Genomic DNA, 23,977 nt, shown 5'->3' with positions numbered 1-23,977 from the left:
ATTAAAATATAGCAAGTTTTAAGTATTAAGACAAATGACTTAATAAGACCCCATTGTAGCAATTAATAAATTACAAATAGTGTCATAGAAACAACATGCAAAGGAACTGAAAAGCATCTAAAAATCTGATCAAAAAAACAGTGCCATATCACTAAAATAAACATTCAATAAGTAACTTAAAAGCGAAAAAAGCTGATAAAAGTACTTAGAGCATAGAAATATTAAAGGAATAAACTGTATTTCATCGGTTTTAAGGTGTCTTTTTTCCCCCACATTTTAACATCTGAAACCAGGAGAGCCTTGGACCTGGCTGTAAATCACGTATTGCAAGGAGAAGTTATTTTTCTCCTGCCAGTCACCTAGGGGCACTATGGATATGAGATAACTCTGAATTCTCGCCTCAGCGCTGTTTTTTTTTTTTTTAGCGCTGTTTTGTACGGTACTGGCAGCATGAATTCAGACTGAAAACCTGAATCAGTACTGGCTTACAGCTCAAATTCTCAGGGAAGTTCCTTTTTACTCCCTCCACTCAGTGCCAAGGTTGACAGTGGAAGTTTTTTTTCTGTCTTTTTCTGTGGGAAAGTCTATTTCCCATTTAAGTTTATATAAAGGTTGTAGCCTTTCAGTGTCCCAGCTTTTTAATGGGGCCCCTTTCTCCCCATCTTGGGTTGTTTTCTTTGTTCCTACAGTGGCACATAAAATTATGGTGTAACTTAAAACTGAAGCATCATGTAAATCAAATGAACCTGTGTCTCCTTAACATAATGATAAAAAGTAACAAGAATAATATTAAGCAAATAAAGAAGATAAAAATGAAGTTGTAAATACCTGTCATTTGTATACACTCTCAAAAGTCTTCTATCAAAATCACTTTCATATCTAAACCTCTTGTCCATTTCTTCACTTACTTCAGGATCTTGGCCTGGTCTATAATACTGTTTATCAAAAGCACGATCCTCATTAAACCTGTGAAATCTTCTATCTGGAATGTCAGTCTTGCTGACAAACCTCTGATGTTTTTTATTGGAAATGCCCACTTCTTCATTAGTTTTTTTAACGACTCTTCTATTATTCCTTAATTCAATTTCATCATCTAGTTTTCGGTATCTGTCCTCTTCTAGTCGTCTTTGGTTTAGAAGCTCTTCGTATGCCTCTGAAGGAGTTAAGACATCTTTCCTAGGACCCTCTGAATTTTCCCAAGATGACTGCATTTGTGAAGATAAATCAGGTTTAACCTGACTAATAGGTTTTTTACTTCTTTGATTCTTGTGCTGGCCAATTAAAAAAAAAAAGAAGAAAAAGATCTTAAAGAGATGCTATTTCTTAAAAGGCAATTAAACTCTCAAATGATCTTAATCTATTTACTGTCTCAACTCTAAAGCTTAATCACCCATAAGAAATATCTTATCTTTAGGGAAAAAACCTTCAAGGAAGTGTTATCCTTTAATAAAACTTAATAAATACCAAATAAATAGGTTAACAGTAATATGGATAGATGGCTACAAAAAGAGAGGATAAACTATGCCAGGGAGATATTAGGCATATTTTGGCAGTTAAATATTGCTTCAAAATATTTCACATTAAATTCCTTCTCAACATAAAGAATATAGACTGTAGTAAATTTTTTTGGCCCTAGTAACATCAACCACCCTTAAATTTGGGTTAAAAAAAAAATATATATATATATATATATATATACACAGACACACATTTTTAGAAATTGTCAATATAAAAAAATCATTTAAAAATAAACAAACGTCACTTAAAACCAATCTCTAAAATTAAATCTCCTCCATGAAGTTAAAAAGTAGGGTAAGTTTGGGCTTCCCTGGTGGCGCAGTGGTTAAGAGTCTGCCTGCCGATGCAGGGGACATGGGTTCGTGCCCTGGTCCGGGAAGATCCCACATGTTTGGGGTAAGTTCTTCAATATGAGATAAAACCATTTACAAAATTCAAAATTTAAATGTCCTGTGTTTGGTTCAACTGGCTTAACTTTTTAAATATTTATATGAAAACTAAGTGAAATGTCTAATAATATAAAAATATTTTCAAGTAAGGACAAATATTCAACCTGTGGTGTTAAAGCTTTACTTTAAAAGCAAAACCTACCTCAGTACTCTTTCCTACCTGTCTGAACTTTTCCGTGGATTCTTCCTTATCCCTGAGAAATTGATTGTATTCTTTGTTGCGTTCAAGTTTCAACCTTTCCTTCAAATAGAAAACCAAAAGGCAACGTTAACTTCAATATCAGGAAAAAGTACCTAATGTCAAATCAGACTCATACAAATCACAGATCTTACCCAGAATCAAGCTTTACTAATATTTTCAAGGACAGAAGTAGCTGTAAGGCACAGGAGAAGCAGGAAGTGGTCCGAGACCACCAATGCAATTCCCCACGTCCATTCTTGCCACATTAAAATAAGATTTACTACATGCTTAAGTCCAGATTAGCACATGAGGTCTCTAATACTAAGGGAGTGGCTTTGATTATGAAATACCTCCATTTTATATGCCAGTAGTTACTTGGCTTAGATGATACCTTCCTAGGAGCCATGCCCTGTAAGTCCCTGAATTCTAGGTTTGTTTACCAACATCAATCCTAGACAATCCAGGTGCACTCTTCCAAAAGCATTCGTAAATAAATCTCTCCCAGTAGTAAGTATATGAATGCGTTTGCCAGGAGGTCTATCATTAGCATGTTTCCAAGATCTGACCAGGTTACTGTCCTACTTTCCTTCTCAGGGACATCTCTTGCCTTCAGTCCCCCACCCCACTTCTGAAAGACCTGCTTCTAACCATTTTTTTCCCAAGTTTAAGGAAAGATCCTTGTTATATTTTAAACATAAAAAGGTAAAATATTGTAACGTAAATGTTCTGTTGAAATACAAACATGTTGCATTAGTAAATGTTCTTAAGCCCTAATACCTTCAACATCATTGAAACAATCTAAAAAAAAAAGTATTAAAAGAGCAAGGCTGTCTTTTGAAACTTAACTGTCCATTTATCTTACATACTGTGTCATGACTGTGATCTAGCTTGGGAATTCTGAGTCTCTACAAGAGGTGTACAGTGCTTAATCACTATGCCCTGTTCAGATTAAGTACATGTACTTGTGATGGGAACACACATTCAAATAGCCCCAGATGTCACCTACATAAAAGCTCAGTATACTCTCTCATCCGCTCCTCTCACTGATAATTGTGTCATATAGCATGAACTTTATAGCTTAGAAAACAATGCTGAAAAAAAACCGAATTCTGAATATTCAATTAATCATTATATTAAAGAAATATATCATATTACATGGCTACAAATGTAACATTCAAAAAACCTTGTCTCAACAGCACTGGAGACTCCACAGATTTTGAAAAAATCAAGTACGGGATATGATGTAATCTTGTTTGCATTTAAATCAAGAGTATGTTCTTTCATGATTTTGATGCCTCATAAAACTGCTACCAACAATTACTACTCCTATCCACCTACCTTGGCAGATAACCTCTCACCAATAGGAAGAGAAACTCCCAGAGAAGATGGATCTGTTTCACTCGTGGATAGAAAATTTTTCTGTGTATGTACATATTAAAAAAAAATATTACCTAATTGCCTTTATAAAATAAATGTCTTTACATTCTATATTCTAAATTATTACATTATACAGACCAACAGAATGAAATGGAGATGAAAATAGAAACTACAAATGTATAGAGACTATACCAGAAGTAATTAGAAAAAAAAAGAATTTTCTAATTTCCCTATAATTATATTAGTGGATATCTATTTAAATGCCAGAAGACATAAACTACAAACATTATTTCTCTATATGCCTCTCCATTCTTGCTCATTAAGCATTTAGGTAACACACTGTGGCGGACAGAGCATCAGACTAGGAATCCAAAGACCTGGGCTCTAGGACCAGCCCCAGCATTTCTCAGTTGTGCAACACTGAGCAAGTCACTTAACCTCCCTGACCCAGACTTTCTTCTTCTGTAAAATGAGAATGGTATCTGCTCTGCCTTACCAAAGCTGGTATAGGATCAAGGAGGATAAAGAAATGTAAAATCTCTTTGAACACTGTAAAACAAACACAAGGGATTTGTAAAAAAATATACACAACCACCAACTTTCTGGTACTGTTCCTTAGTAGTCATATAATCTGGATAAGTTACTTAACTTCTCTGCCTCCGTTTCTTTGTAGAACAGGAATAATGGCACCTACATCACTAGGTTATGAGGATTAAATCAATCAATACTTATTAACCTAATTTCATGTCTTTTATTTATTCATAAAACAAGCAATTATTGTCCATCTAATACCTTCCAGTTACTTTTATAGGTAGTAGGGAGACAACCATAAACATATGTTCCCTATACTTAAGAGATTTAAAATTCAGTTGAAGAAACAAACATGGAAACAAATAACTACAATATAATGTACTACAATAGAGATACATTCAAAACATTACAGGAACAAAGTAATTAATAAAACTAATTAATAAGGTTTCGTTAAATCTGAATTTACAAATAAGTTGTGCTACAAAAGCTAATTTGAAAGTAATACAAAATTCTAAACTTATTTGTCAAAAAAACAATATGACACATGACTAGATCCCTGCGTCAGTTTGATCCCTATATACCAAAGTACCCTGTAAACCTAGCCATTTTGTAGATTTATACATGTACCAAAAAAAACACATTCAGAGTTCCAATTCTGGGAATACAGAGATACTGCATCCTTACTCCTTCATTAGGCAATTCCCCACTCCCAACATGGGTCCAGGATAATGTTTGTACTTTTCAATAAAATGAAAAAAATTAACAATAAGGACAATACAGTGAGTTTTTCAAAAAGCTGAATTTTAATCATTCACTCATTCATTTAGTAAATATTGAGTGCCTAATATGTCTAAACTGTTTAATACATCTGGGACTCATCAGTGAACAAAACAAAAGATCTTGGCCTTCCTGAAGCTTAAATTCCAGCAGGTGCCCAAAAAAAAAAAAATTCCAGCAGGTGAAATTGACAAGAAATAATAAACATAATGAAGAGTAATTATATGGTATGTTAGAAGGTGGTAAGTGCTATGACCAAAAAATAAAAAAGTAAAAGGAATAAGCTACAGATATTACACGCTTCTAGGGAATGGGAGTGGGAAAACTGGAAATTTGCAGTTCCCTTTTAGACATGTTCCACACAAGATACCCACTAGATTTCTAAGTGAAAATGTCAAATAGGCAACCAACTAGAAGACCTGGAGGTTCAGGAGAGAGGTCTGGGCTAGAAATATAAATTTACTGATTCAGTTTAAAAACTTCTCCTGACTTCTTTGTGTATTGTTAGATGGTCAAGTGTCTTTTATTCTAAAAACTAGAAAGAAGATGGTAGCTATGTTTTAGTGGCTCTTCTTGGCAAAATTTTAAGATTTGATTACTTTTTAATTTAAATATCCATGCAAACCAAAAGTCTGGAAACCACAAGAAATCCAGAAAGAATGGGACTTGTAAACGGTACATATTCCAGGGGTCAAGGAAGCTACTGCAGCCACCTCCCCATGTCCTATGGAATTTTCTTTTAACCTTGCTTTCCTCTCCACTCCCGCCTTCTCAGATGTCAACCAAAAATTGTCTTTGTCATATTAAGAAATGACTGTTCCTCTACCACAACCATATTCTTAACAATCCAACACCAAAAACTCCTTCACATCCCTTTGAATTTAAAGATTTGTGCTTCATAAAGGCAATTTCTTCTTATATCTCCCACTGCCATTCTTTTTTAAAATCTTGTATCTATAAAGTAATGTAAAACCCACAAGTGAAAATAGTAGCTATCAGAGGAAAACTCCACCCAATAAGTAGCAGTAGGGAAGGGGAGAGGATAATGAGGCACAAGGCCAGGGAGGCAGGCTGGAACATGAAAGACTTCATGTGTCACAGCTAAGGAATTTGGATTTTTATCCTGAAGGCAGTGAGGAGACACTGAAGTATTTAAATCGGTAAGAACAGGATCATTCTGGAAAGTAGCATGGAGAATGCAATGAAAATCAGTGCAAGGAGATCAGTCAAAAATCTGGGACTTCCCTGCTGGTCCACTGGCTAAGACTCTGCGCTCCCAGTGCAGGGGCCCCGGGTTCAATCCCTGGTCAGGGAACTAGATCCCACATGCCACAACTAAGAGTTAGCATGCCACAATGAAGATCCCGCATGCTGCAACTAAGACCCAGCTCAGCCAAATAAATAAATAAATATTTTTAAAAAATCTATAGCAGTAATTTAAGACAATAACAGTGTCTAACATGAAGAACTAACTATCCAAAAGCAAATTTATCAAGCTCCTCACAAGCTGCTCAAGCAGATATAATGGTTCACAACTATCATACATATCTAGTTAAAAATCCACTGCCTTCTAATCTATCCTATTCTATCTACCTACATCATTATATCTTACTACTCTCAAAAAAAAACCATCTACTGTAACTCAGTCAGGCTGGTAAAGCTAATATGTCTCATGCATACACAACTAAAGTCTGCCCTCCAAGTCCTTCTTCATTCTACTACTCTCCATCTGAAAAGCTTCCTCTCCTTACCCTCTAAAATATTCACCCTCTAGAACATCCAAATTCTACCTACCCTATAATGTCCTACAAAATAACACCTTGAGCCCTTTCCTGATCATTTTATCTGTCTTGTTAAGAGTTACCACTTTCTGAATTGTATGAATGTTATCTCTACAACTAGATGGTAAGCCCCCTGAAGACAGGATTCATACCAGATTTATCTTCGTAAGTGTTTAAAAAGTGTTGGTTGTATGATGAATGGATGTGTAAGATTCATTTTAAAAACAGTTTTAAAAAATGTTTTCTTTGTTTTCCAATATAAATTTACAAATGTAATCCACAAGTTTGGGTGCAAAAATATTGAGTAATCCAGACTGACAGCACACAGTTCAAAAATATCTTAGAATATCCTGAATATTCCATTATTTTATTAATCTTAATGTGATTAGCACAATTATAATTATTCTGAAGAACAAAAACTAGCATGCTGAAAACAAATGGACTTACAATAGCTGCTGAGTATTTCTAAAAGATGAAAAAGCAACAAAAACAAATGCAAAGCAGGAATCAAAAAGAATACTTGATTGTATTAATGGAAACTTATAATGTACAGAGTGTCATTTTGCTAAAACCAAGAAACCAAAATGGTACCATTCAAAAGTCTCTGAATCACAAATAAAACTATTTTTCTTATTAGTTTGAGTACAACAATATCATAAATGCAAATGATTACAAGCTACTTGATCTAAAACAAAACAAAACAATTAAAGGAGAGCATTTTGCAGGCAGCCCTACCTTTCTTTTTGCTTGTGTAATACCCTAAAGTCAAGGGAAACAAACCATTGGTAAAATGTATTCAAAGTCCTTTCTCTCTATGTACAAATCAGAATAAATAAGAGACCATTTATGCATTTGGAATAAACATTATAAAGTAGAAAAAACTAAAGAATATCTTGGGATGACTAGAAACATCATGACTGTTTAGATACATTTATAGCCTAGTAAGTAAATTGCATTTTAAAACTTACAATAAGTGGCATGAACATATACACACTACTAAATGTAAAATAGCTAGCTAGTGGGAAGCAGCCACATAGCACAGAGAGATTAGCTTGGTGCTTTGTGACCACCTAGAGGGGTGGAATAGGGAGGGTGGGAGGGAGACACAAGAGGGAGGATATATGGGGATATATGTATATGTACAGCTGATTCACTTTGTTATAAAGCAGAAACTAACACACCATTGTAAAGCAATTATACTCCAATAAAGATGTTTTAAAATAAAAAAAAACTTACAATAAATCATTAGTTTAGCTATTATATAATTTAACAAAATATACTTAAAACAAGAGTTCCACTAAGCAAATGGATTAAACTATAAAGTAAATAGATTAAACTATAAAGCAAAGACTTGTGGTTAAGGAAATATGCTGAAGGAAGTTTTATAAGCTTAGCTCATAGGAAAATAATTAGCAACTAGAACTCCAAGTCATTTTAATACATGGCTGAGCAGAGGAGAGTAGTAGGAAATCATAACCAGGATATTTTAAACCATGACAACTTTACACAAAACATGAACAAAAAGAATTTACAATCTCATTTACAATTGGAACTCACTGCCCTACTTAAAAGGTCAAGAGTCTGTTATTCCATGGCACCAGTTCTCAGCACCGTTTTTTTCTCTATCAATGTGTATGTGTATATGTATCACTTAACTTTTGCTACAATACCCATTGCTAGATACCATTAAAAACCTAAAAATTAATGCATATGACTAAAACCTTAGGAAAACAAATTTAGGAGGTAAATTCTGAAGCAAAAAACTAGTTAGTAGAACTCATTACCTGAGTAAGATAGCGTCTGTAATCTTGCCGCAATTCTTCTTTCAGTTTATGTTTCTTCCGTTCATAGTCTTCCCCAAGTGGTAAACTTAATCCATAATCAATTCCTAGAAAGAAAACAACTTCTTAAGCAATGTAGCTCATTTTCAACCCAATCTCAATTTTAATACAATCTCCTGTAACAAAGCACAGCAGGAAGGAACACGGTCATGTTGATTCTGAGAGTTGGATCAGGATAATAAATTTTTCATTTGAAATGTTTCAATAGGTAATACATTCACATAATGGAAAATATCCCTCCCTCCCATGAACCCCTGCCACCCAGTTCTCCTGCCCAAAACAACCAACAATGCTGTGTCTGTGTTTCCTTCCAGAGACTTTTATATATCTGTAAAAAGATATCTTTCTATTACAGTGTGTGTGTGTTATATTTACTTCTTCCCCTTTAGATAAATGGTTCTGCATTGTTTGCCATCTTGCAAACAAAATTAGAGAAAAGCCAATTACCTTTACTTCTTCATTTAATTCTATTGAAATTTCTTTTAAAATACCTACAACCCTAATGTATGTTTTTCAGTCTGTGAAAATTAATAATGTGATTTTTTAACTTATAAGGATATCCGTGTTATAATTTTTAAAATTTTACTGAAGTATAGTTGATTTACAATGTTGTGTTAATTTCTGCTGTACAGCAAAGTGATTCGGTTATACATATATATACTTTTTCATATTCCTTTCCATTATGGTTTATCACAGGGTACTGAATACAACATGTTTGAAAAAAATTGTTAGAGCCTTGCAAGGCTTAGGCTGAAATTTCCAAAAACTTTTAAAGTTAAGCCACCAATTCTGATTTCATATAAATGGATATTAACTTTTATTGTGATAAAACGTACATGATATAAGACTTACCATTTTAACCATTTTCAAGCATACAATTCACTGGCATTAAGTACATTCAAAATGTTGTGCAACCACCACCATTAACCATTTCCAGAGTTTTTTCATAATCCCAACAGAAACTCTGTAAAAGAATCTTAGTTTTGTAAGAAAAACTTCCATTTTGAGTAGGGTTTCCGTATTCAAGAGTTTAAAAATCAAATTATATTTTGGGGTGATGACAACAGTGATGGCTGCACAACTTGTAAACACACTGAAAACAACTGAATTGTACAATTTAAATGGGTAAAGTTTATGTTATGTAAATTATATTTCAATAAAACTGTTAAAATCAAATTACATACTTTTAATTATTTTTAATAGTAAAATGTTATATCAAGAAGCACAGATATCAGATGAGTATTTCGATTTGTGAAGCCCCTCTCGCTTTTTTAAGTCCCACTATGCAATACTATAGTATAAAATATTATTTCTGAACAAAATAAAAAGTTTCCTTAAAGAGTCAGCTACAAGAAATATAGATGAAACAACTGACTGTAGGTAATAAACCAATAAGGATATTACCATTTTTTGTGCCTTATTCCTCACAATGCAGCTAAATGATGGAAACTTATCATGACTGTGTCATATCACTGCTTTATTATATCACTAAAATATTTCAGGGGCAAAAATGCCAAAGTAGTATAAATATAAATGGATGTCTATTTTATACAATACTAAATTCCCCTTTCTACCATAAATACCCGAATTATCTTCATAAACACTTTTGGCCTGATTAACTCCTGATGACAGAGGGTATAACAGAGGATTCCTTAGAGACACCTCTCACTCATGCTCCCAACTCTCTTCCAAAAGAATCTAAAGCATTCCATATGGTTGGAACTTTAAATCATCCTAGAAAGGCATTCTTTCCTCACAAAGGAAATTTAAAAACCTTATTTTTAAAGATACAGAATTCAAGCCTAAAGAGAAAAATGGTTTGATTCTCACATTCAGAATGGAGTATCATATATGAAATTAAACTATAAAATCAATGAAGGCAAGGTCCATGTTTATTCAATTTTATAATTCCTGGCACACAACTTGTACTCAAAAAATGTTCACTGAATAAACGTGTAAAAGAATATATGAATGCATGCGTGAGTAAGAGGAAGAATAAAGAGAAAGAACACTATTCTTAGTATTTCATTTCTGCTTCTAGTGGTCTGATTGTATAGAAAAAGTAAGTGTAATAACTAGTAACCAGAGTTACGCATCTCTCGTTATACAGGATCACAGTGGATGCTCTATTGTGTCAAAGTGGAAAAGAAAACAATGCTACAAGGGTGATGCAACATGCTCAGCTTTCCTACTCAGCGGAACAAGTAATTTACAGCTTTTTTAGTCATGTATTTAAGGTGGCTTTTACTGCTGATTTTCAGCTCTCCTTGGTGGATTTATGCAGAAGAAAAGAAAGAAAAATCTGGTTCATTTTCACCTATAATTATCGTTCATATGAAGTTCAATTTTATTTATCATGATTTATCATTTATTTGCTTTTTACTATTGATTCAAATACTATTTGTAATAAATGTCTTAAAACACAGTAAGAACACATAATGCCTTCAGAATTATTTATAATTTTATTAATTGAAGGTTTAGGCAACAGAAAATACTAACTTTTTAATTCTTATTTTTGTCATTTGGTACCAATATTTTATGGTATTAGACGTAGGTCATAGAAATAAAATTAAGAACTATATGGAACAATTTAAATATTCTGTTCAATGACATCCTAACTGACTTAATGAGCTGAGAAGTATGGTGAGACTTACCTTTTCAGAGCAGTTGTCTTCTCATGGTTCTAGTAGCAAGTAAAGCATTAGTGTCATCTTAGGGTCATTTGAAGTGATGCCACTTCACCAAGAACAACATCAGTGACTCTAAGTTAACATTATGTTTCAGAACTACAGTGATTAGAAGTATTTGGTTTCCACAGTGGCTGTGGGTTAAATATTTAAAACTACAGTGTATAATCTTTTTAAAATTAATTTACCTTCTAACATAGCACTCATAATAAATACTTTACAAATTACCATGAAACAGTTTCTTCTTTTCATTATTATATTACCATGATAATTAAGTAAAAATAATCAAACAACAAAATATAGGAAATAATAATAAGCCTTTCCTTAAGCAGGTGACTTAACAGATGCAGCTACTTTGAGGAGAACATTGTACTCAAACTTCAGCTATAAAGACATTATTACAAAGGATCCATTTGACTTGTACAAACTGAAGCAAAGAGGTAGAATGTCTGGGATTTAGTTTGTAATAAGAGAAACCTAAGACTAGATATGCTACAAGGAATAACAAAAGTACAACTAAAAATTAGTAAAAACAACAATTTCCTTTTGTCTATTTTCCAAAATCTTTATATTAACTGTAATTTTTTAGCTTAGTCTCAACTCTAGAGTGACTCTGCAATGGGAAATTCTGCTGTTGCTTCTTTCCTGATACTATTTTTTTAATCTTTTTCTGGTATTTTTTTTAAATTACAACAATGTAATTTTCCTTCCTTATAATTCTTTCTTTTCCAAGTCTCCATGAGCATAATTGTATTTAAAATGAATTTTTTTAAATCATACCAAATAATTTCTAGTAACAAGAATAAAATCTTTTTTCTTACTTAGATAATTTGTCATTTTTTGCTTGCAGATTTACAAAACATGACTTCAGAGCATGAAAGCCGAAATAAATCTAGTGCATTCTGGAGCCTGGAGGGCTGATCAATGGCATTTTGATATGAGTGAGAGATACTGCCTAGAAACGGTGGATGGATTAAAAAATACCTAGGGAGTACAAATGTTAAAGATGGATTCTGTAGTCCAAAGTTTAGAGTTGAGAGAGCTAAAAAGGAACAGAAAAAAAAAAAAAGACTGAAAAGGATTTGTGTTGGTAGTCTTCAAAGCCATCCCCAGGCTTGGTGATTTGATAGGACTCACAGGACACAGAAGTCATTATACTCACAATTATGGCTTATTACCATGAAAGATTATAGAGCAAAATTAACAAAGGGAAAAGGTACACGGGGCAAAGTCCAGAGGAAACTAGGTGCAAACTTCCAAGAGTTCTTCCCCAGTGGAATCACACAGGACACGCTTAATTCCTGCAGCAACAAGTTGTGACAACGCACGTGAAGTGTTGTTTACCAGGGAAGCTCATTACTCAGTGCCCAAGGTTTTTAATGGGAGCTGGTCACCTAGGCACCCTCTGCCTAGTACGGACCAAAATTCCAGACTCTGCAGACAGAAAGCAGGTATTCTGCATAAACCATGTGGTTTGTACAAACAGTTTAGGCACAATGAGCCACTCTTTCTATAGGTGTAGGAAACGATTTACAAGCTAAGTTCCAGACAGTAGCCAACAGCCAGCCTGTAGTGGAAACCTTAGCAGCAGACAGTAGCTGCTCCAGGTATCTCAACAGACACATTAAGTTGCTTTTTAATCTCAAGAGGTCTTGGTTACATCCCTATACTATACGTCACAAAAGTGGTATCTTCAAACGCACAACAGGACCTATGCTACCATATACAGAAAAAGAAGAGAGGGCTATATACATGTGTGCACAGTATAGTCATGAAACTGTACACAAGAAACTGCTTAACAAGAGAGACTAGAGGACAAGGTTGGGAGGATCACCAATTCTCAGGCTATATACTTCTCTGTTCTTTGTAATTTTTTTACCATGTGCATGTTTTCCTTTATTTCTTTAATGGAAAATACAGGGGGAAAAACCCCAAATATAGCAATGCTCTCATCCTTGTCACTGAGCCAGAAACTACATTTCAAAAGCACTGCAGAAAATCTATGAATGTTGGGTCAAAATATATTTATGTATGAAAAAGTGTTAGAAGTATTAACTGCATTATTTCATTTATTAAAAATGTCTTCCAGGATATAAAACATCAAAATCAAAGGAATAATGCTCAACCAGTCTAAGGGAAAAATGTTCAACTTCTCTAAAGAAGAGAAAGGATTAGGAGATGATCTTTAACTGAGGTATGATTGAACTAAACTTAAAAGATTAATGTAAGCATTTCTCTTCAGTAATTGTTATTAAACATGAAAATGAGCTAAGTAAGAGAAGTCTAAGAATTTTTTTAAATAAAAGAACCACAAATATTATGCCTAGAAATGATTTAGAGAGATGGAAGATATCATTTGCTTTTACAGATCATTTTCAGCTGATTCTTTCATAATTTCATTAAATCTCAGTTATTCTAACAAACTCCTTATCAAGGATACCATTTCATCAGCTTATACGGACTAAACCACGTACATGCTGTATATAATAAAGAATCTGGCTAGCCTCCGTCTCTGGTTTCTGGGAGGTAACTTCTAAATTCCTGGAACTTTCTGAGTGATGAGAGTGTCTTTGTTACTCATGATAGGTCCCCAGAACATACCTCTTAGTTGATACTAATAAGGTGACTCACAAGCCCCTAGATAGTTTATGCCAAAGAGATGACACAGATGGGGACTGGTCACACCAAAAAGATCAAACATGTAATTGGAGGGTTGGACCTCTGACCCATGTGACATCAGCCTGACCTCAGGAAAGTAGTAGGTCTGGAGACTGAGACATATGGACAATGATTCAATCATTCATATGCCTACACGATGAAACTCCAGTAAAAATTCTGGACACCAAAGCTCAGGTGAACATCGTGGTTGGCAATACTCTATACTGTCACATACTGATGTGCGAGGAGGGTGACAGATCCCTGAGGCTGATAGAAGCTTCATATTTGGACGCTGCCAGACCAGGCCCTATGTATCTCTCCCTTTGGCTGGCTGATTTGTATCCTTTTGCTATAATAAAACTGTAATAATAAGTATAGTACTTTCCTGAGCTCTGAGAGTCATTCTAGTGAGTTATCAAACTTGAGGAGGTGGTGGAAACAGCTGGTCAGAAGTGAGGATGGGGACTTCCCTGGTGGTCCAGTGGTTAAGAATCTGCCTTCCAGTGCAGGGGACGCGAGTTCGATCCCTGGACGGGGAACTAAGATCCCACAGGCTGCAGGACAACTAAGCCCGCGCACTGCAACCTACTGAGCTCACACACTCTGGAGCCCACACACCACAACTACAGAGACCATGCGCCACAACTAGAGAGCCCACACACCACAACTACTGAGCCTGCGCACTCTGAAGCCAGCACACCACAACTAGAGAGAAGCCCACACACCACAACAAAAGATCCCATGTGCCACAAGGAAGATCCTGTGTGTGGCAACTAAGACCTAATCCAGCCAAACAATTAAATAAATAAATAAGGAGTGAGGGTGGCCTGTGGACCCCAAACTTGCAGCTGGTATCTGAAGTAAGAGAAGTCTTGTAGATTAAGACTTGTAGAAGTCTTAATCTGTGATGTCTGGTCTAAATCTGGGTAGTTGGTGTCAGAAGTCATTGTAATGCTCCTCAAATCCTTTTATGAGAAGTGTTATATAAATGTTGGAAGAAGGAGCCGCAGTGGATAAGCATTATCCATGAATATCACCATCTAACAGAAATGAATTTACAAAATCATAAAAATGTAGTGGTACATGACAGCTGTACCACTGACGTGACAGCTGTACAATGAACTATTAATAGACTGTCTTCATTGGCTAAAACAAACATTGCCAGTTTATATATTACTGATAGCTACTATGCTTAATTACTCAAAGTACAGTATCACAGAGCTTTAATTCAATATATAATTTTAGACCAGTTTGTTTTTTAGACCAGCTTGTTTTATAATTCCTAGGTGAGACCACTTAAGGAAAACTCTCTGTTGCCCAATTATTTTACATTTTTCCTAATGTCAAAAATTAAGTATTTGGCCTAATCTGAAGGCCACAATTATTCACACAAGAAATCAGTAACTGAAGGCTAATAAGGTACAAAATTAGACAAATTATATATTATTCTTTAGTTAAGATTCAATGTGCATCAAAAATAATTATTACTTCAGTTGTCAATAAAAGAAACAATCCATAAAAATTAAATTCTACACACCTAACAGAACTGTTTATTTTTGCAATCGGGACCTTCATTCATTCATTCAAAATATCTTCTCTAAGCACCAAAATGCCAGACACTGTGTTAAGCAATGAATAGACAATGGCAGGAAAACTGGTGTGCCATTGTAGTAAAACAGAGAGCTGAAAAAATTCAAAACTATCCTTCAAGGGGAGAGCCAATGTCACAGGAGCACAAGGCAGGAACAGCCACCATAATCTGGTAAAAGTAATAAAAGAGTAAAATTATCATACAGGAAACAAGAAGCCATTGAAGGGTCTGAAGCAGGGACTAACATGATCAGATTTGGTTTTTGGAAGGACATCAACAGGCAGTGCAGAGACTTAGTACAGGAGGCTAGACTGTAAAACAAAAAGAACACTAGAAAAAAATGTCAGTGAAAGACAGTGGAGGCCTACATAAAATAACCTCTGTGGAATTAGAGAAAAGTAAACTTATTTGAGGTTCAGGTGTTAGAATCAGCTGAACTATGTAATTATTTGCTATGGGATACAAAAAGGAAGAGAGGAGTCGAGGATGACCACGCAGCCAGCTCAGTAAAAGTCTGAGAGGAGTAAAGTTCATTTCGCACATGTTGATTCTGAGCTCACAACGTCCAAGGACAGATATTAAAATATTAGATATATGGGTCTGGAGTTCATAAAAGCAATGGGAACTAGGGATAGAGATTTAGGAACAGTGAACGCACTGATGAAATAAAGCCCTGTGAGTGAATGAGTCATTCAGGAAGTATATGAAATGAAAAGGAGGCCTAGGACAGAGCCCTAAGGGATACCAATTAAGGAAGAGGGAGAAGTCACTGACTGTAAGTTGGACTTTAAACTCTCCATCATTTGTGAATGTAATAGTCAAAGAATAATTTTTAATATAATTCTTAAAAATAAAAAACCTAGTTTAAAAAAATGTGAAAGAAGTCAGGAAATTAAAATTTATTATCCACCAATTATGTGCCAGTCATCTTTTCATATGTATTCAATTATTGCCACAATAACCTTCTAAGATAGATGCAATTCTTAAGATGAGGAAACAAAGAGCTTAAATAACTTGTGCCGGGTTGCAAAGGCATGAGAGCCGCAGTCCAAAGCAACCTGTAACTCCAGAATTTCAGTCATTCTGTCTGACCTTAGTGCTTGAGAGAACGTACTATCAAACTTTTAAAGACATTACCTGTTGGAATAATTAAATTTTTCAATCCATAAATATTTAGGGCTAGAAGATAATCCAACTTCTTTATGTTACAGATAAAGAAACTGAGTGCCTTAGAGATTAAGGCACTTAACCAAAATATAATGCTTAAGTACACTAAACCTGTATATTGGCCAATAATTTGTAACAGACTCAGAATGGAAAGCATTATCTATATATGAGATACTAAAAGTATGGCATTCACTTTGAGCTGTTTTTCTAGTAGAGACAGAGAGCCCACTATCTGCTCAGTCTCTTGGCCAACATCCCCTTGTATTCCCAGTGGAATACAAATGCAAAGCAGCTAACAATTTAGGAGTAAACCCATGGCCATGAAAAATCATCCACATGAGAACAATGCTTTAACCAAATGCAACTCATCATATTTGACTTCCTTTATGTGAAAGTTTCAGTCGTCATCAGTAATTCACAAGATACACTTTTAAAATATTCATACATTTTCTTAAAAAAAAAAAATGTACACCTACCAACAAGCCAAAATGAGGTAGTTTCCCAAATATTTTCATGCCAAACCATAACCAAAGACTCAATATAGCTAAATATCAACTTATTTACAATTCTAATATAGTCATCAATAGTATTTTGTATCCTTTAAGCATGTCTTTGGTTTTTAAATAAAAACAAGTCCACCACGTTTATTCCACAATTAATACACTTTCTCTCTCACACACACACAAGTTCCATTCAAAATTTTCAATTTTGATACATACTTATTGCTATGATTTCTATAAATCAAAACCAAGACAATAACAGTTAAAATGGGAAGAAGGTTCTCAGTATACATTATATTTCATATGTAGACCATACTGTCACATGTAAGATTCCAGAAAGGAAAGAGTTATTTACTAGGATTCCAAATTTACCTTTTTTTCTGACAAGACAAAGCTCTTTCATGACAGCTGGATAAGAATATCTTAAAATCAGTTTAGCACACCTAATGACATACCTAAGGAACCCTTGGTCTGTTGACTGTTTGGTGGTATGTTTTCCTTAGCCATGGAGATTAATATTTTACTGTTTTCAGAAAGCTTCTCTGATGATGTTCTCTGAAAGAGACATAATATTTACAAAGTCAGAGGGGAAAAAACCCCACAAAATTTACAATTAATCTCAGTACTTTTATTAAACAACTTGATGAAGTTACATGGTACACCATAGAAGAAATTTAAATGTAAGGTTTGAGGAGTTAACCAAAGGTATTTAATATTGCAATGTTCTATTATTTAGCTCACTGACTTATCAACAAATACTCACTGAGTTTCTGAAACAGGCACTGTCCTGGGCATCAGAAACATGAGTGAAAAAAATACAAAAGAATCTCTGCCGTCACAGAGCTTATAAACTACTGTGGCGACAAACAATAAACATAATATGTAATTAGATTATGTTATATGTAGCGAGTGATACAGAGGAGCAATAGAAAGAAACAGAACAGTGTGAGGAGTCCCAGAAATGATGAGGGAGGGAGTGCAAGGCCTGATTGAGAGGGTGATACTTGACCTAAGACTTAAAGATTATTACCTATCTACTATAATATTAGAAATTATAATAAAGCTGTACACTGTCAGTTAGTCCTAAGTACTGGAGAGTGGTCAAAAGCATAAACAGTGGAGCTGGACACATAAAGGTTCCAATCTTGAATCCACTACTGTGTGTACCCGGACAAATTACTTAACCCTTTTAAGCCTCACTTACTGGATCTGTAAAACAACAAAAATTCAGCCTACTTCACTGGGATTTTATGATTAAATGATGTAATACATGTGAAGTCCTTGGCACAGCTCCTTGTACAAGGCAGATATTACGGAAGGAAAGCAAACTTGTGCGACGGTGAAGAGAACAAGCACTGGATTCAGGCTGCCAGGGATCAAAGCCTAGTTCTACTAACTCTGTCACCTAAGTCTCATTACTTAACGTCACCATGCCTCAGTTTACTCATTTGGAAAATGACAATAATAACTACTTATCTCATAGATTCATGCAAAGTATCAATGTAACCTCTAAAGACTATGCCTCATCCATAGTTAGCCCATGATAAATATTAGCTATATGGGTAAAATTCCTATATAACTAGGGTGTCCATATTTTTTATCATTTCAATCAGGATAACTTTGTCCAGGACAAATGCTTAAACCAGACGACACACTGGGACAACAAGCAAAGCAGAACTGTCTTGCGCAAGCCAATATATATGGTTACTCTAATTAGGATGGACCATATGGCACAGATTAATCTACATTCTATACCTTATTACATACACTGAGCCCAAGACAGAAAGTGCCACACCTGTCTAGATTAGTGCTATATTCTCAGAGCCCAGCACAGTCTCAATAACTATCAAACGCAGGAAAGCTTTTTCAGACACTGCTTTCAGAAACATTTTAACAAATGTATATTCTGAAAAATACACACAAAAAAACTATTCTAATAAATGTACTTTTGCAGATTTCAAAAATGTTTAAGATACTGATTCATTAAAAAATTGAATTACCTTCATTTCCATGTAAGGTGGATCACTTTCCAATTCTGCTTTGTCTCTGGCCAATTTGGCTTTTCGCTCTTCTATAAATTCATCCAAATTATCAGTCATGTTGCAGATACTAAAAAAAAAATTTTTTTAATAAATTTTTTAAAACCCTTCAGTGAACATAGCTGTATCAGAATATCTTTAGGCTAATTATTAACATGCAGGCTTAGTCTACATTTAGTCTACATTTAGTATTCAATCTCAGTTATCAAATTGAGAACTTCAAACAAGCTTGAATGAAATTTGCCTACCTGCTTTCAATCCCAACTCCCTCCAAAACCTACAACCTACTTTAAAATATCAGAAAAGAAATAAAAAAGAAAATGAACCATCACCACCATCCACACATATACACAAAAAAATCCCTGAAGTCAAAGCACTTTTTTTTTAAGTTTCTTTTACTATTTGGAGGTAATTTTGAACTTACAAAAAAGTTACAATATGAATAGTATAAAGAACACCTGCATACTCCTTATCCATTCCCTATTGCTAAGATTTTGCAACACTTGCTTTACCTTTGTGCACACAAGTTTGTTCTCTTTACACAATTTTTTCTAAGGTCATTCAGAGGGTGAATTACATATATCCTAGTCCTTTACCCCTAAACGTTTCAGTGTGTATTAAGAATTATTCTCAGGGGCTTCCCTGGTGGCACAGTGGTTGAGAGTCCGCCTGCCAATGCAGGGGACACGGTTCGTGCCCCGGTCTGGGAAGATCCCAAATCCCACGGAGCGGCTGGGCCCGTAAGCCATGGCCGCTGAGCCTGTGCGTCCAGAGCCTGCACTCCGCAACAGGAGAGGCCCGCGGACAGCAAAAAAAAAAAAAAAAGAATTATTCTCGGGCTTCCCTGGTGGTGCAGTGGTTAAGGATCCCCCTGCCAATGCAGGGGATACGGGTTCGAGCCCTGGTCCGGGAAGATTCCACATGCTGCGGAGCAACTAAGCCCGTAAACTACAACAACTGAGCCTGCCCTCTAGAGCTTGCGAGCCACAACTACTGAAGCCCGTGTGCCTAGAGCCCTGTGCTCCGCAACAAGAGAAGCCACCACAACGAGAAGCCTGCACACTGCAACAAAGAGTAGCCCCCACTCGCTGCAACTAGAGAAAGCCCGCGTGCAGCAACAAAGACCCAATGCAGCCAAAAACAAATAAGTTAAAATTTAAAAAAAAAGAAAAAAAGAATTATCCTCTGACATAAACTCAATGTATTTGTCAACTTCATTAACACTGATTTTTTAATCTACTGTCCATGTTCCAGTGTTGTCACCTGACCTAATAGTGTCCTCTATAGCATATTTTTCTCTCTCTCCAGTTCAGGATCCAGTCTAGGCTGGGTACAGCATTTCATTGTTACGTCTCTTTAGCCTTCTTTAATTTGGAACATTTCTACACCCTTACTTTGTCTTTTATGACACTAATATTTTTTGATACCACCCACCCACCACCCACTCTTTTTAATAGAATAGTCCTTATTTGCAGTCTGCCTGATGTTTCTTCACGAGTAAATTCAGGTTATGCATTATCAAAAGAAATATTACATAGGTGGTGATGTGTTCTAAAGGTGTCAACAATTAGAGACACATGTCCACCTGCTCTTTACTAGTGATGTTATTTTTTATCACATGGTGGTCAAGACTGATTTCTGCATTACTGTTTCCTTGTAACTAATAAGCAGTCTATAAAAAGATATTTTTAGGCCATGCAAATATCCTGCTCCTGATGAAAATTTCCAAGATTTAGCATCAATTGGTGATTCTTTATTGATCGAATCTTTGATTCTAGATGCCTGCAAAATGCTGACTTTCCAATTCCACCACTCTCTCCATATATATTTACAAGTTGGCACTAATCATTCTATTCTAAAGAGCCCTTCCTTTGTCCATATTTATTTTCAGCTTATTATTAGTAAGAACTCATGAATTATTTTTTTTCAGTAAGTCTTGGATTTTTAAAATCGTAAGTTGTTGGTTTTTTGGGGGTTTTTTTGCGGTACGTGGGCCTCTCACTGTTGTGGCTTATCCCGTTGCGGAGCACAGGCTCCGGATGCGCAGGCTCAGCGGCCATGGCTCACGGGCCCAGCCGCTCCACGGCATGTGGGATCTTCCCAGACCGGGGCACGAACTCGTGTCCCCTGCATCGGCAGGTGGACTCTCAACCACTGCGCCACCAGGGAAGCCCCAAGTTGTTGATTTTTTGAGGAATAACTTATATGCCATAAAATTCACCCATTTTAGTGAAAGGTTCCATAAGTTTTAGTAAATTCATACAGTTGTACAATTATTACCACAAGCATACTTCCATCACCCAAAAAAGTTCTCTCATGCCCCTTTGTAGTCCATCTTCACTCCCACCCCTGGCTCAGGCACTGTAAGATGTTTTCTGTCTCTATAATTTTGCCTAATCTGGAAATTTAATATAAATGGATCATATAAGATGTAGTCTTTTGTGTTAGCTTAACTTAATGTAATGTTTCCAAGATTCATCCCTGTATTGCATCTATCAGTAAGTAGTTGTTTTTTATTGCTAAATTATATGGAAATATCATATTTTGTTTATTATTCACACATTGCTAGACATTTGAGTTGCTTCTATTTTGGGGCTTACTTAAGAATAATGCTGCTATTGGGGCTTCCCTGGTGGTGCAGTGGTTAAGAATCCACCTGCCAATGTAGGGGACACGGGTTCGAGCCCTGGTGTGGGAAGATCCCACATGCCGCAGAGCAACTAGGCCTGTGCGCCACAACTACTGAGCCCACGTGACACAACTAGTGAAGCCTGTGCGCCTAAAGCCCGTGCTCCACAACAAGAGAAGCCACCACAATGAGAAGCCCATGCAGGGCAACAAAGAGTAGGCTCCGCTCACTGAAACTAGAGAAAGCCCACGCGCAACAACCAAGACCCAAGGCAGCCAAAATTAAATAAATAAATAAAATTTTTAAAAATAATAATACTATGAACATTTGTGCAGAGGCTTTTGTGTGTTTTCAATTCTCTTTGATAGATACCTAGGAATGGAATTGCTGAGTTATCTGTAACTCTGTTTAACGCTGTGAGAAACTGCCAAACTGTTCCTCTCATTCCAACCAGCAGCGTATGAGGATTGTAATTTCTATATATCCTCACTAAGGCTTGGTATATTCAGTCTTTTTATAGCCATTCTATTGGGTATATAGAAGTATCTCATTGTGGTTTTAATTTGCATTTCTGTAATGACTATGATGTTTAGCATCTTTTCATGTTGTTATTCATATATCCATATATATAACCTATAGACCTTGGCACAAGGTCTTCAAATCTTCTGCCCATTTTTAAAACTGTTTTCTTATTGAGATGTAAAAAAAAATTTTACGTACACTGGATACAAGTCCTTCAGCAAACATGTTTTGTAAATATTTTCTCCAAGTCTGTGGTTTGTTTTAAAATTTTCTTAATAATGTCTTTTTTTAATAATTTATTTTTTAGAGCAGTTTTAGCTTCACATCAAAACTGAGCATATGGTACAGGTTTCCCATATATCCTCTGCCCTGACTCATGCATAGTCTCCCCCATTATCAATATCCTCCACCAGAATGGCGCATGTTACAACTGATGAACCTACATTGTCACATCATTATCACCTTAAGTCCACAGTTTAAATCAGGGTTCACTCTTGGTGTTGAACATTCTATGGGTCTGGACACACGTATGCTACGTATCCACCTTTACTATATCATATAGAGTTGTTTCACTGCCCTGAAAGTACTCTGTGTTCCACCTATTCACTCCTCCCTCCCCTCTAATCTCTGGCAATCACTGACCTTTTTAATGTCTCCGTAGTTTTGCCTTTTCCAGAATGTCATATGGTTGTAACCATACAGTATATAGCCTATTCAGATTGGCTTATTTCACTTAAACGTACTACTAAGGTTTCTCATTGTCTTTTCATGGCTTGCTAGTTCATTTCTTTGTAGTGCTGAATAGTATTCCATTGTCTGGATGTACCACGATTTATCCATTCCTTTACCCCACTGAAGGCTAGCTTGGCTGCTTCCAGATTTTGGCAATTATAAATAAAGCTGCTATAAACATGTGTGGTGATGTCTTCTTAAGAGCAAAAGTTTTTAAATTTTATGAAGTCCAATTTATCCATTTTTCATCAATTTTTAATCGTTTGTGCTTTTTGTATCCTATGTAAGTTTTTGCCTAACCTGAGATCACAAATATTTTCTTCTATGTTTTCTTTTAGAATTTTTATAAGTTTCTCTCTTACATGCATTATTTCTTACATCTTATACCTATGATCCATTTCAAGTTAGTTTTTGCTAACGGTGTAAGGCAAGGTCATCAAGGTTCAATTTTGTTTGCATATGGAAATTATTTCAGCACCATTTTTTGAAAAGACTATCCTTTCCTCATTGAAACTAATTTTTTTTTAAATACATCTTTCAAAAACCCATAAAACTTATTGACTAATTCAATGTGTGGCAAGAAAGGAGCCAGGTTTTAAGTCCTGGAAACTAAACGTGAACAGAATCCTGGACAAAAATAAGTCAAAAGAAGCTGGCTGGTGTGGAAAGGTTTGCTTTAGCTGTGTTAAGTTACAGCTAGTCAGACATGCTAATGGAAACGTCCAGCAGATTCAAGACTCAAATTCAAGAGAACCACATTAGAAATGTTTATTTAAAAGTCAACAATTTTAAAAATAATAGTTGAAGCTGTGGTAAATGAAGGTATACAGTGAAAAAAGATGACCCAGAACTAAATGATGGGAATGTTAACTTGAGGGGGAAACAGAAGAATTGAAGCTGGAAAAAAAGTACAGAGGAATAATTAAAAGAGGATATAAAGCAAAACCCAGTCAAAATAATTGGCAGAGGAAAAGAAAAAGATACGAGAAAAAAAGTA

General features: G+C 35.4%; 1 protein-coding gene across 4 annotated transcripts in view; it reads right to left on the bottom strand.

Moving 5' to 3' along the window:
* CSPP1 (centrosome and spindle pole associated protein 1) overlaps window positions 1-23,977 on the bottom strand; it is a 116,806-nt gene that overhangs the window by 88,244 nt on the left and 4,585 nt on the right. For 2 of the 4 annotated variants that reach the window (XM_024742582.1, XM_024742586.1), the window contains exons 2-8: window positions 19,059-19,167; window positions 17,514-17,613; window positions 8,399-8,502; window positions 7,350-7,373; window positions 3,487-3,567; window positions 2,128-2,208; window positions 829-1,271 (exon numbers count right to left, since the gene is read on the bottom strand). In XM_024742582.1, the coding sequence (XP_024598350.1) occupies window positions 829-1,271; window positions 2,128-2,208; window positions 3,487-3,567; window positions 7,350-7,373; window positions 8,399-8,502; window positions 17,514-17,613; window positions 19,059-19,157 (932 nt within the window). In that variant the 5' untranslated portion in view covers window positions 19,158-19,167. The remainder of the gene's footprint in view (window positions 1-828; window positions 1,272-2,127; window positions 2,209-3,486; window positions 3,568-7,349; window positions 7,374-8,398; window positions 8,503-17,513; window positions 17,614-19,058; window positions 19,168-23,977) is intronic. The other 2 variants (XM_024742584.1, XM_024742585.1) reach the window with 2 other exon arrangements.

This window comes from Neophocaena asiaeorientalis, unplaced genomic scaffold (genome assembly GCF_003031525.2).
Source record: "Neophocaena asiaeorientalis asiaeorientalis breed wild unplaced genomic scaffold, Neophocaena_asiaeorientalis_V1.1 scaffold226, whole genome shotgun sequence".
Taxonomy (NCBI): Eukaryota; Metazoa; Chordata; class Mammalia; order Artiodactyla; family Phocoenidae; genus Neophocaena; species Neophocaena asiaeorientalis.
The sequence above is the reverse complement of the archived record's forward strand: the minus strand, read 5'-3'. Positions and strand labels throughout refer to the sequence as shown.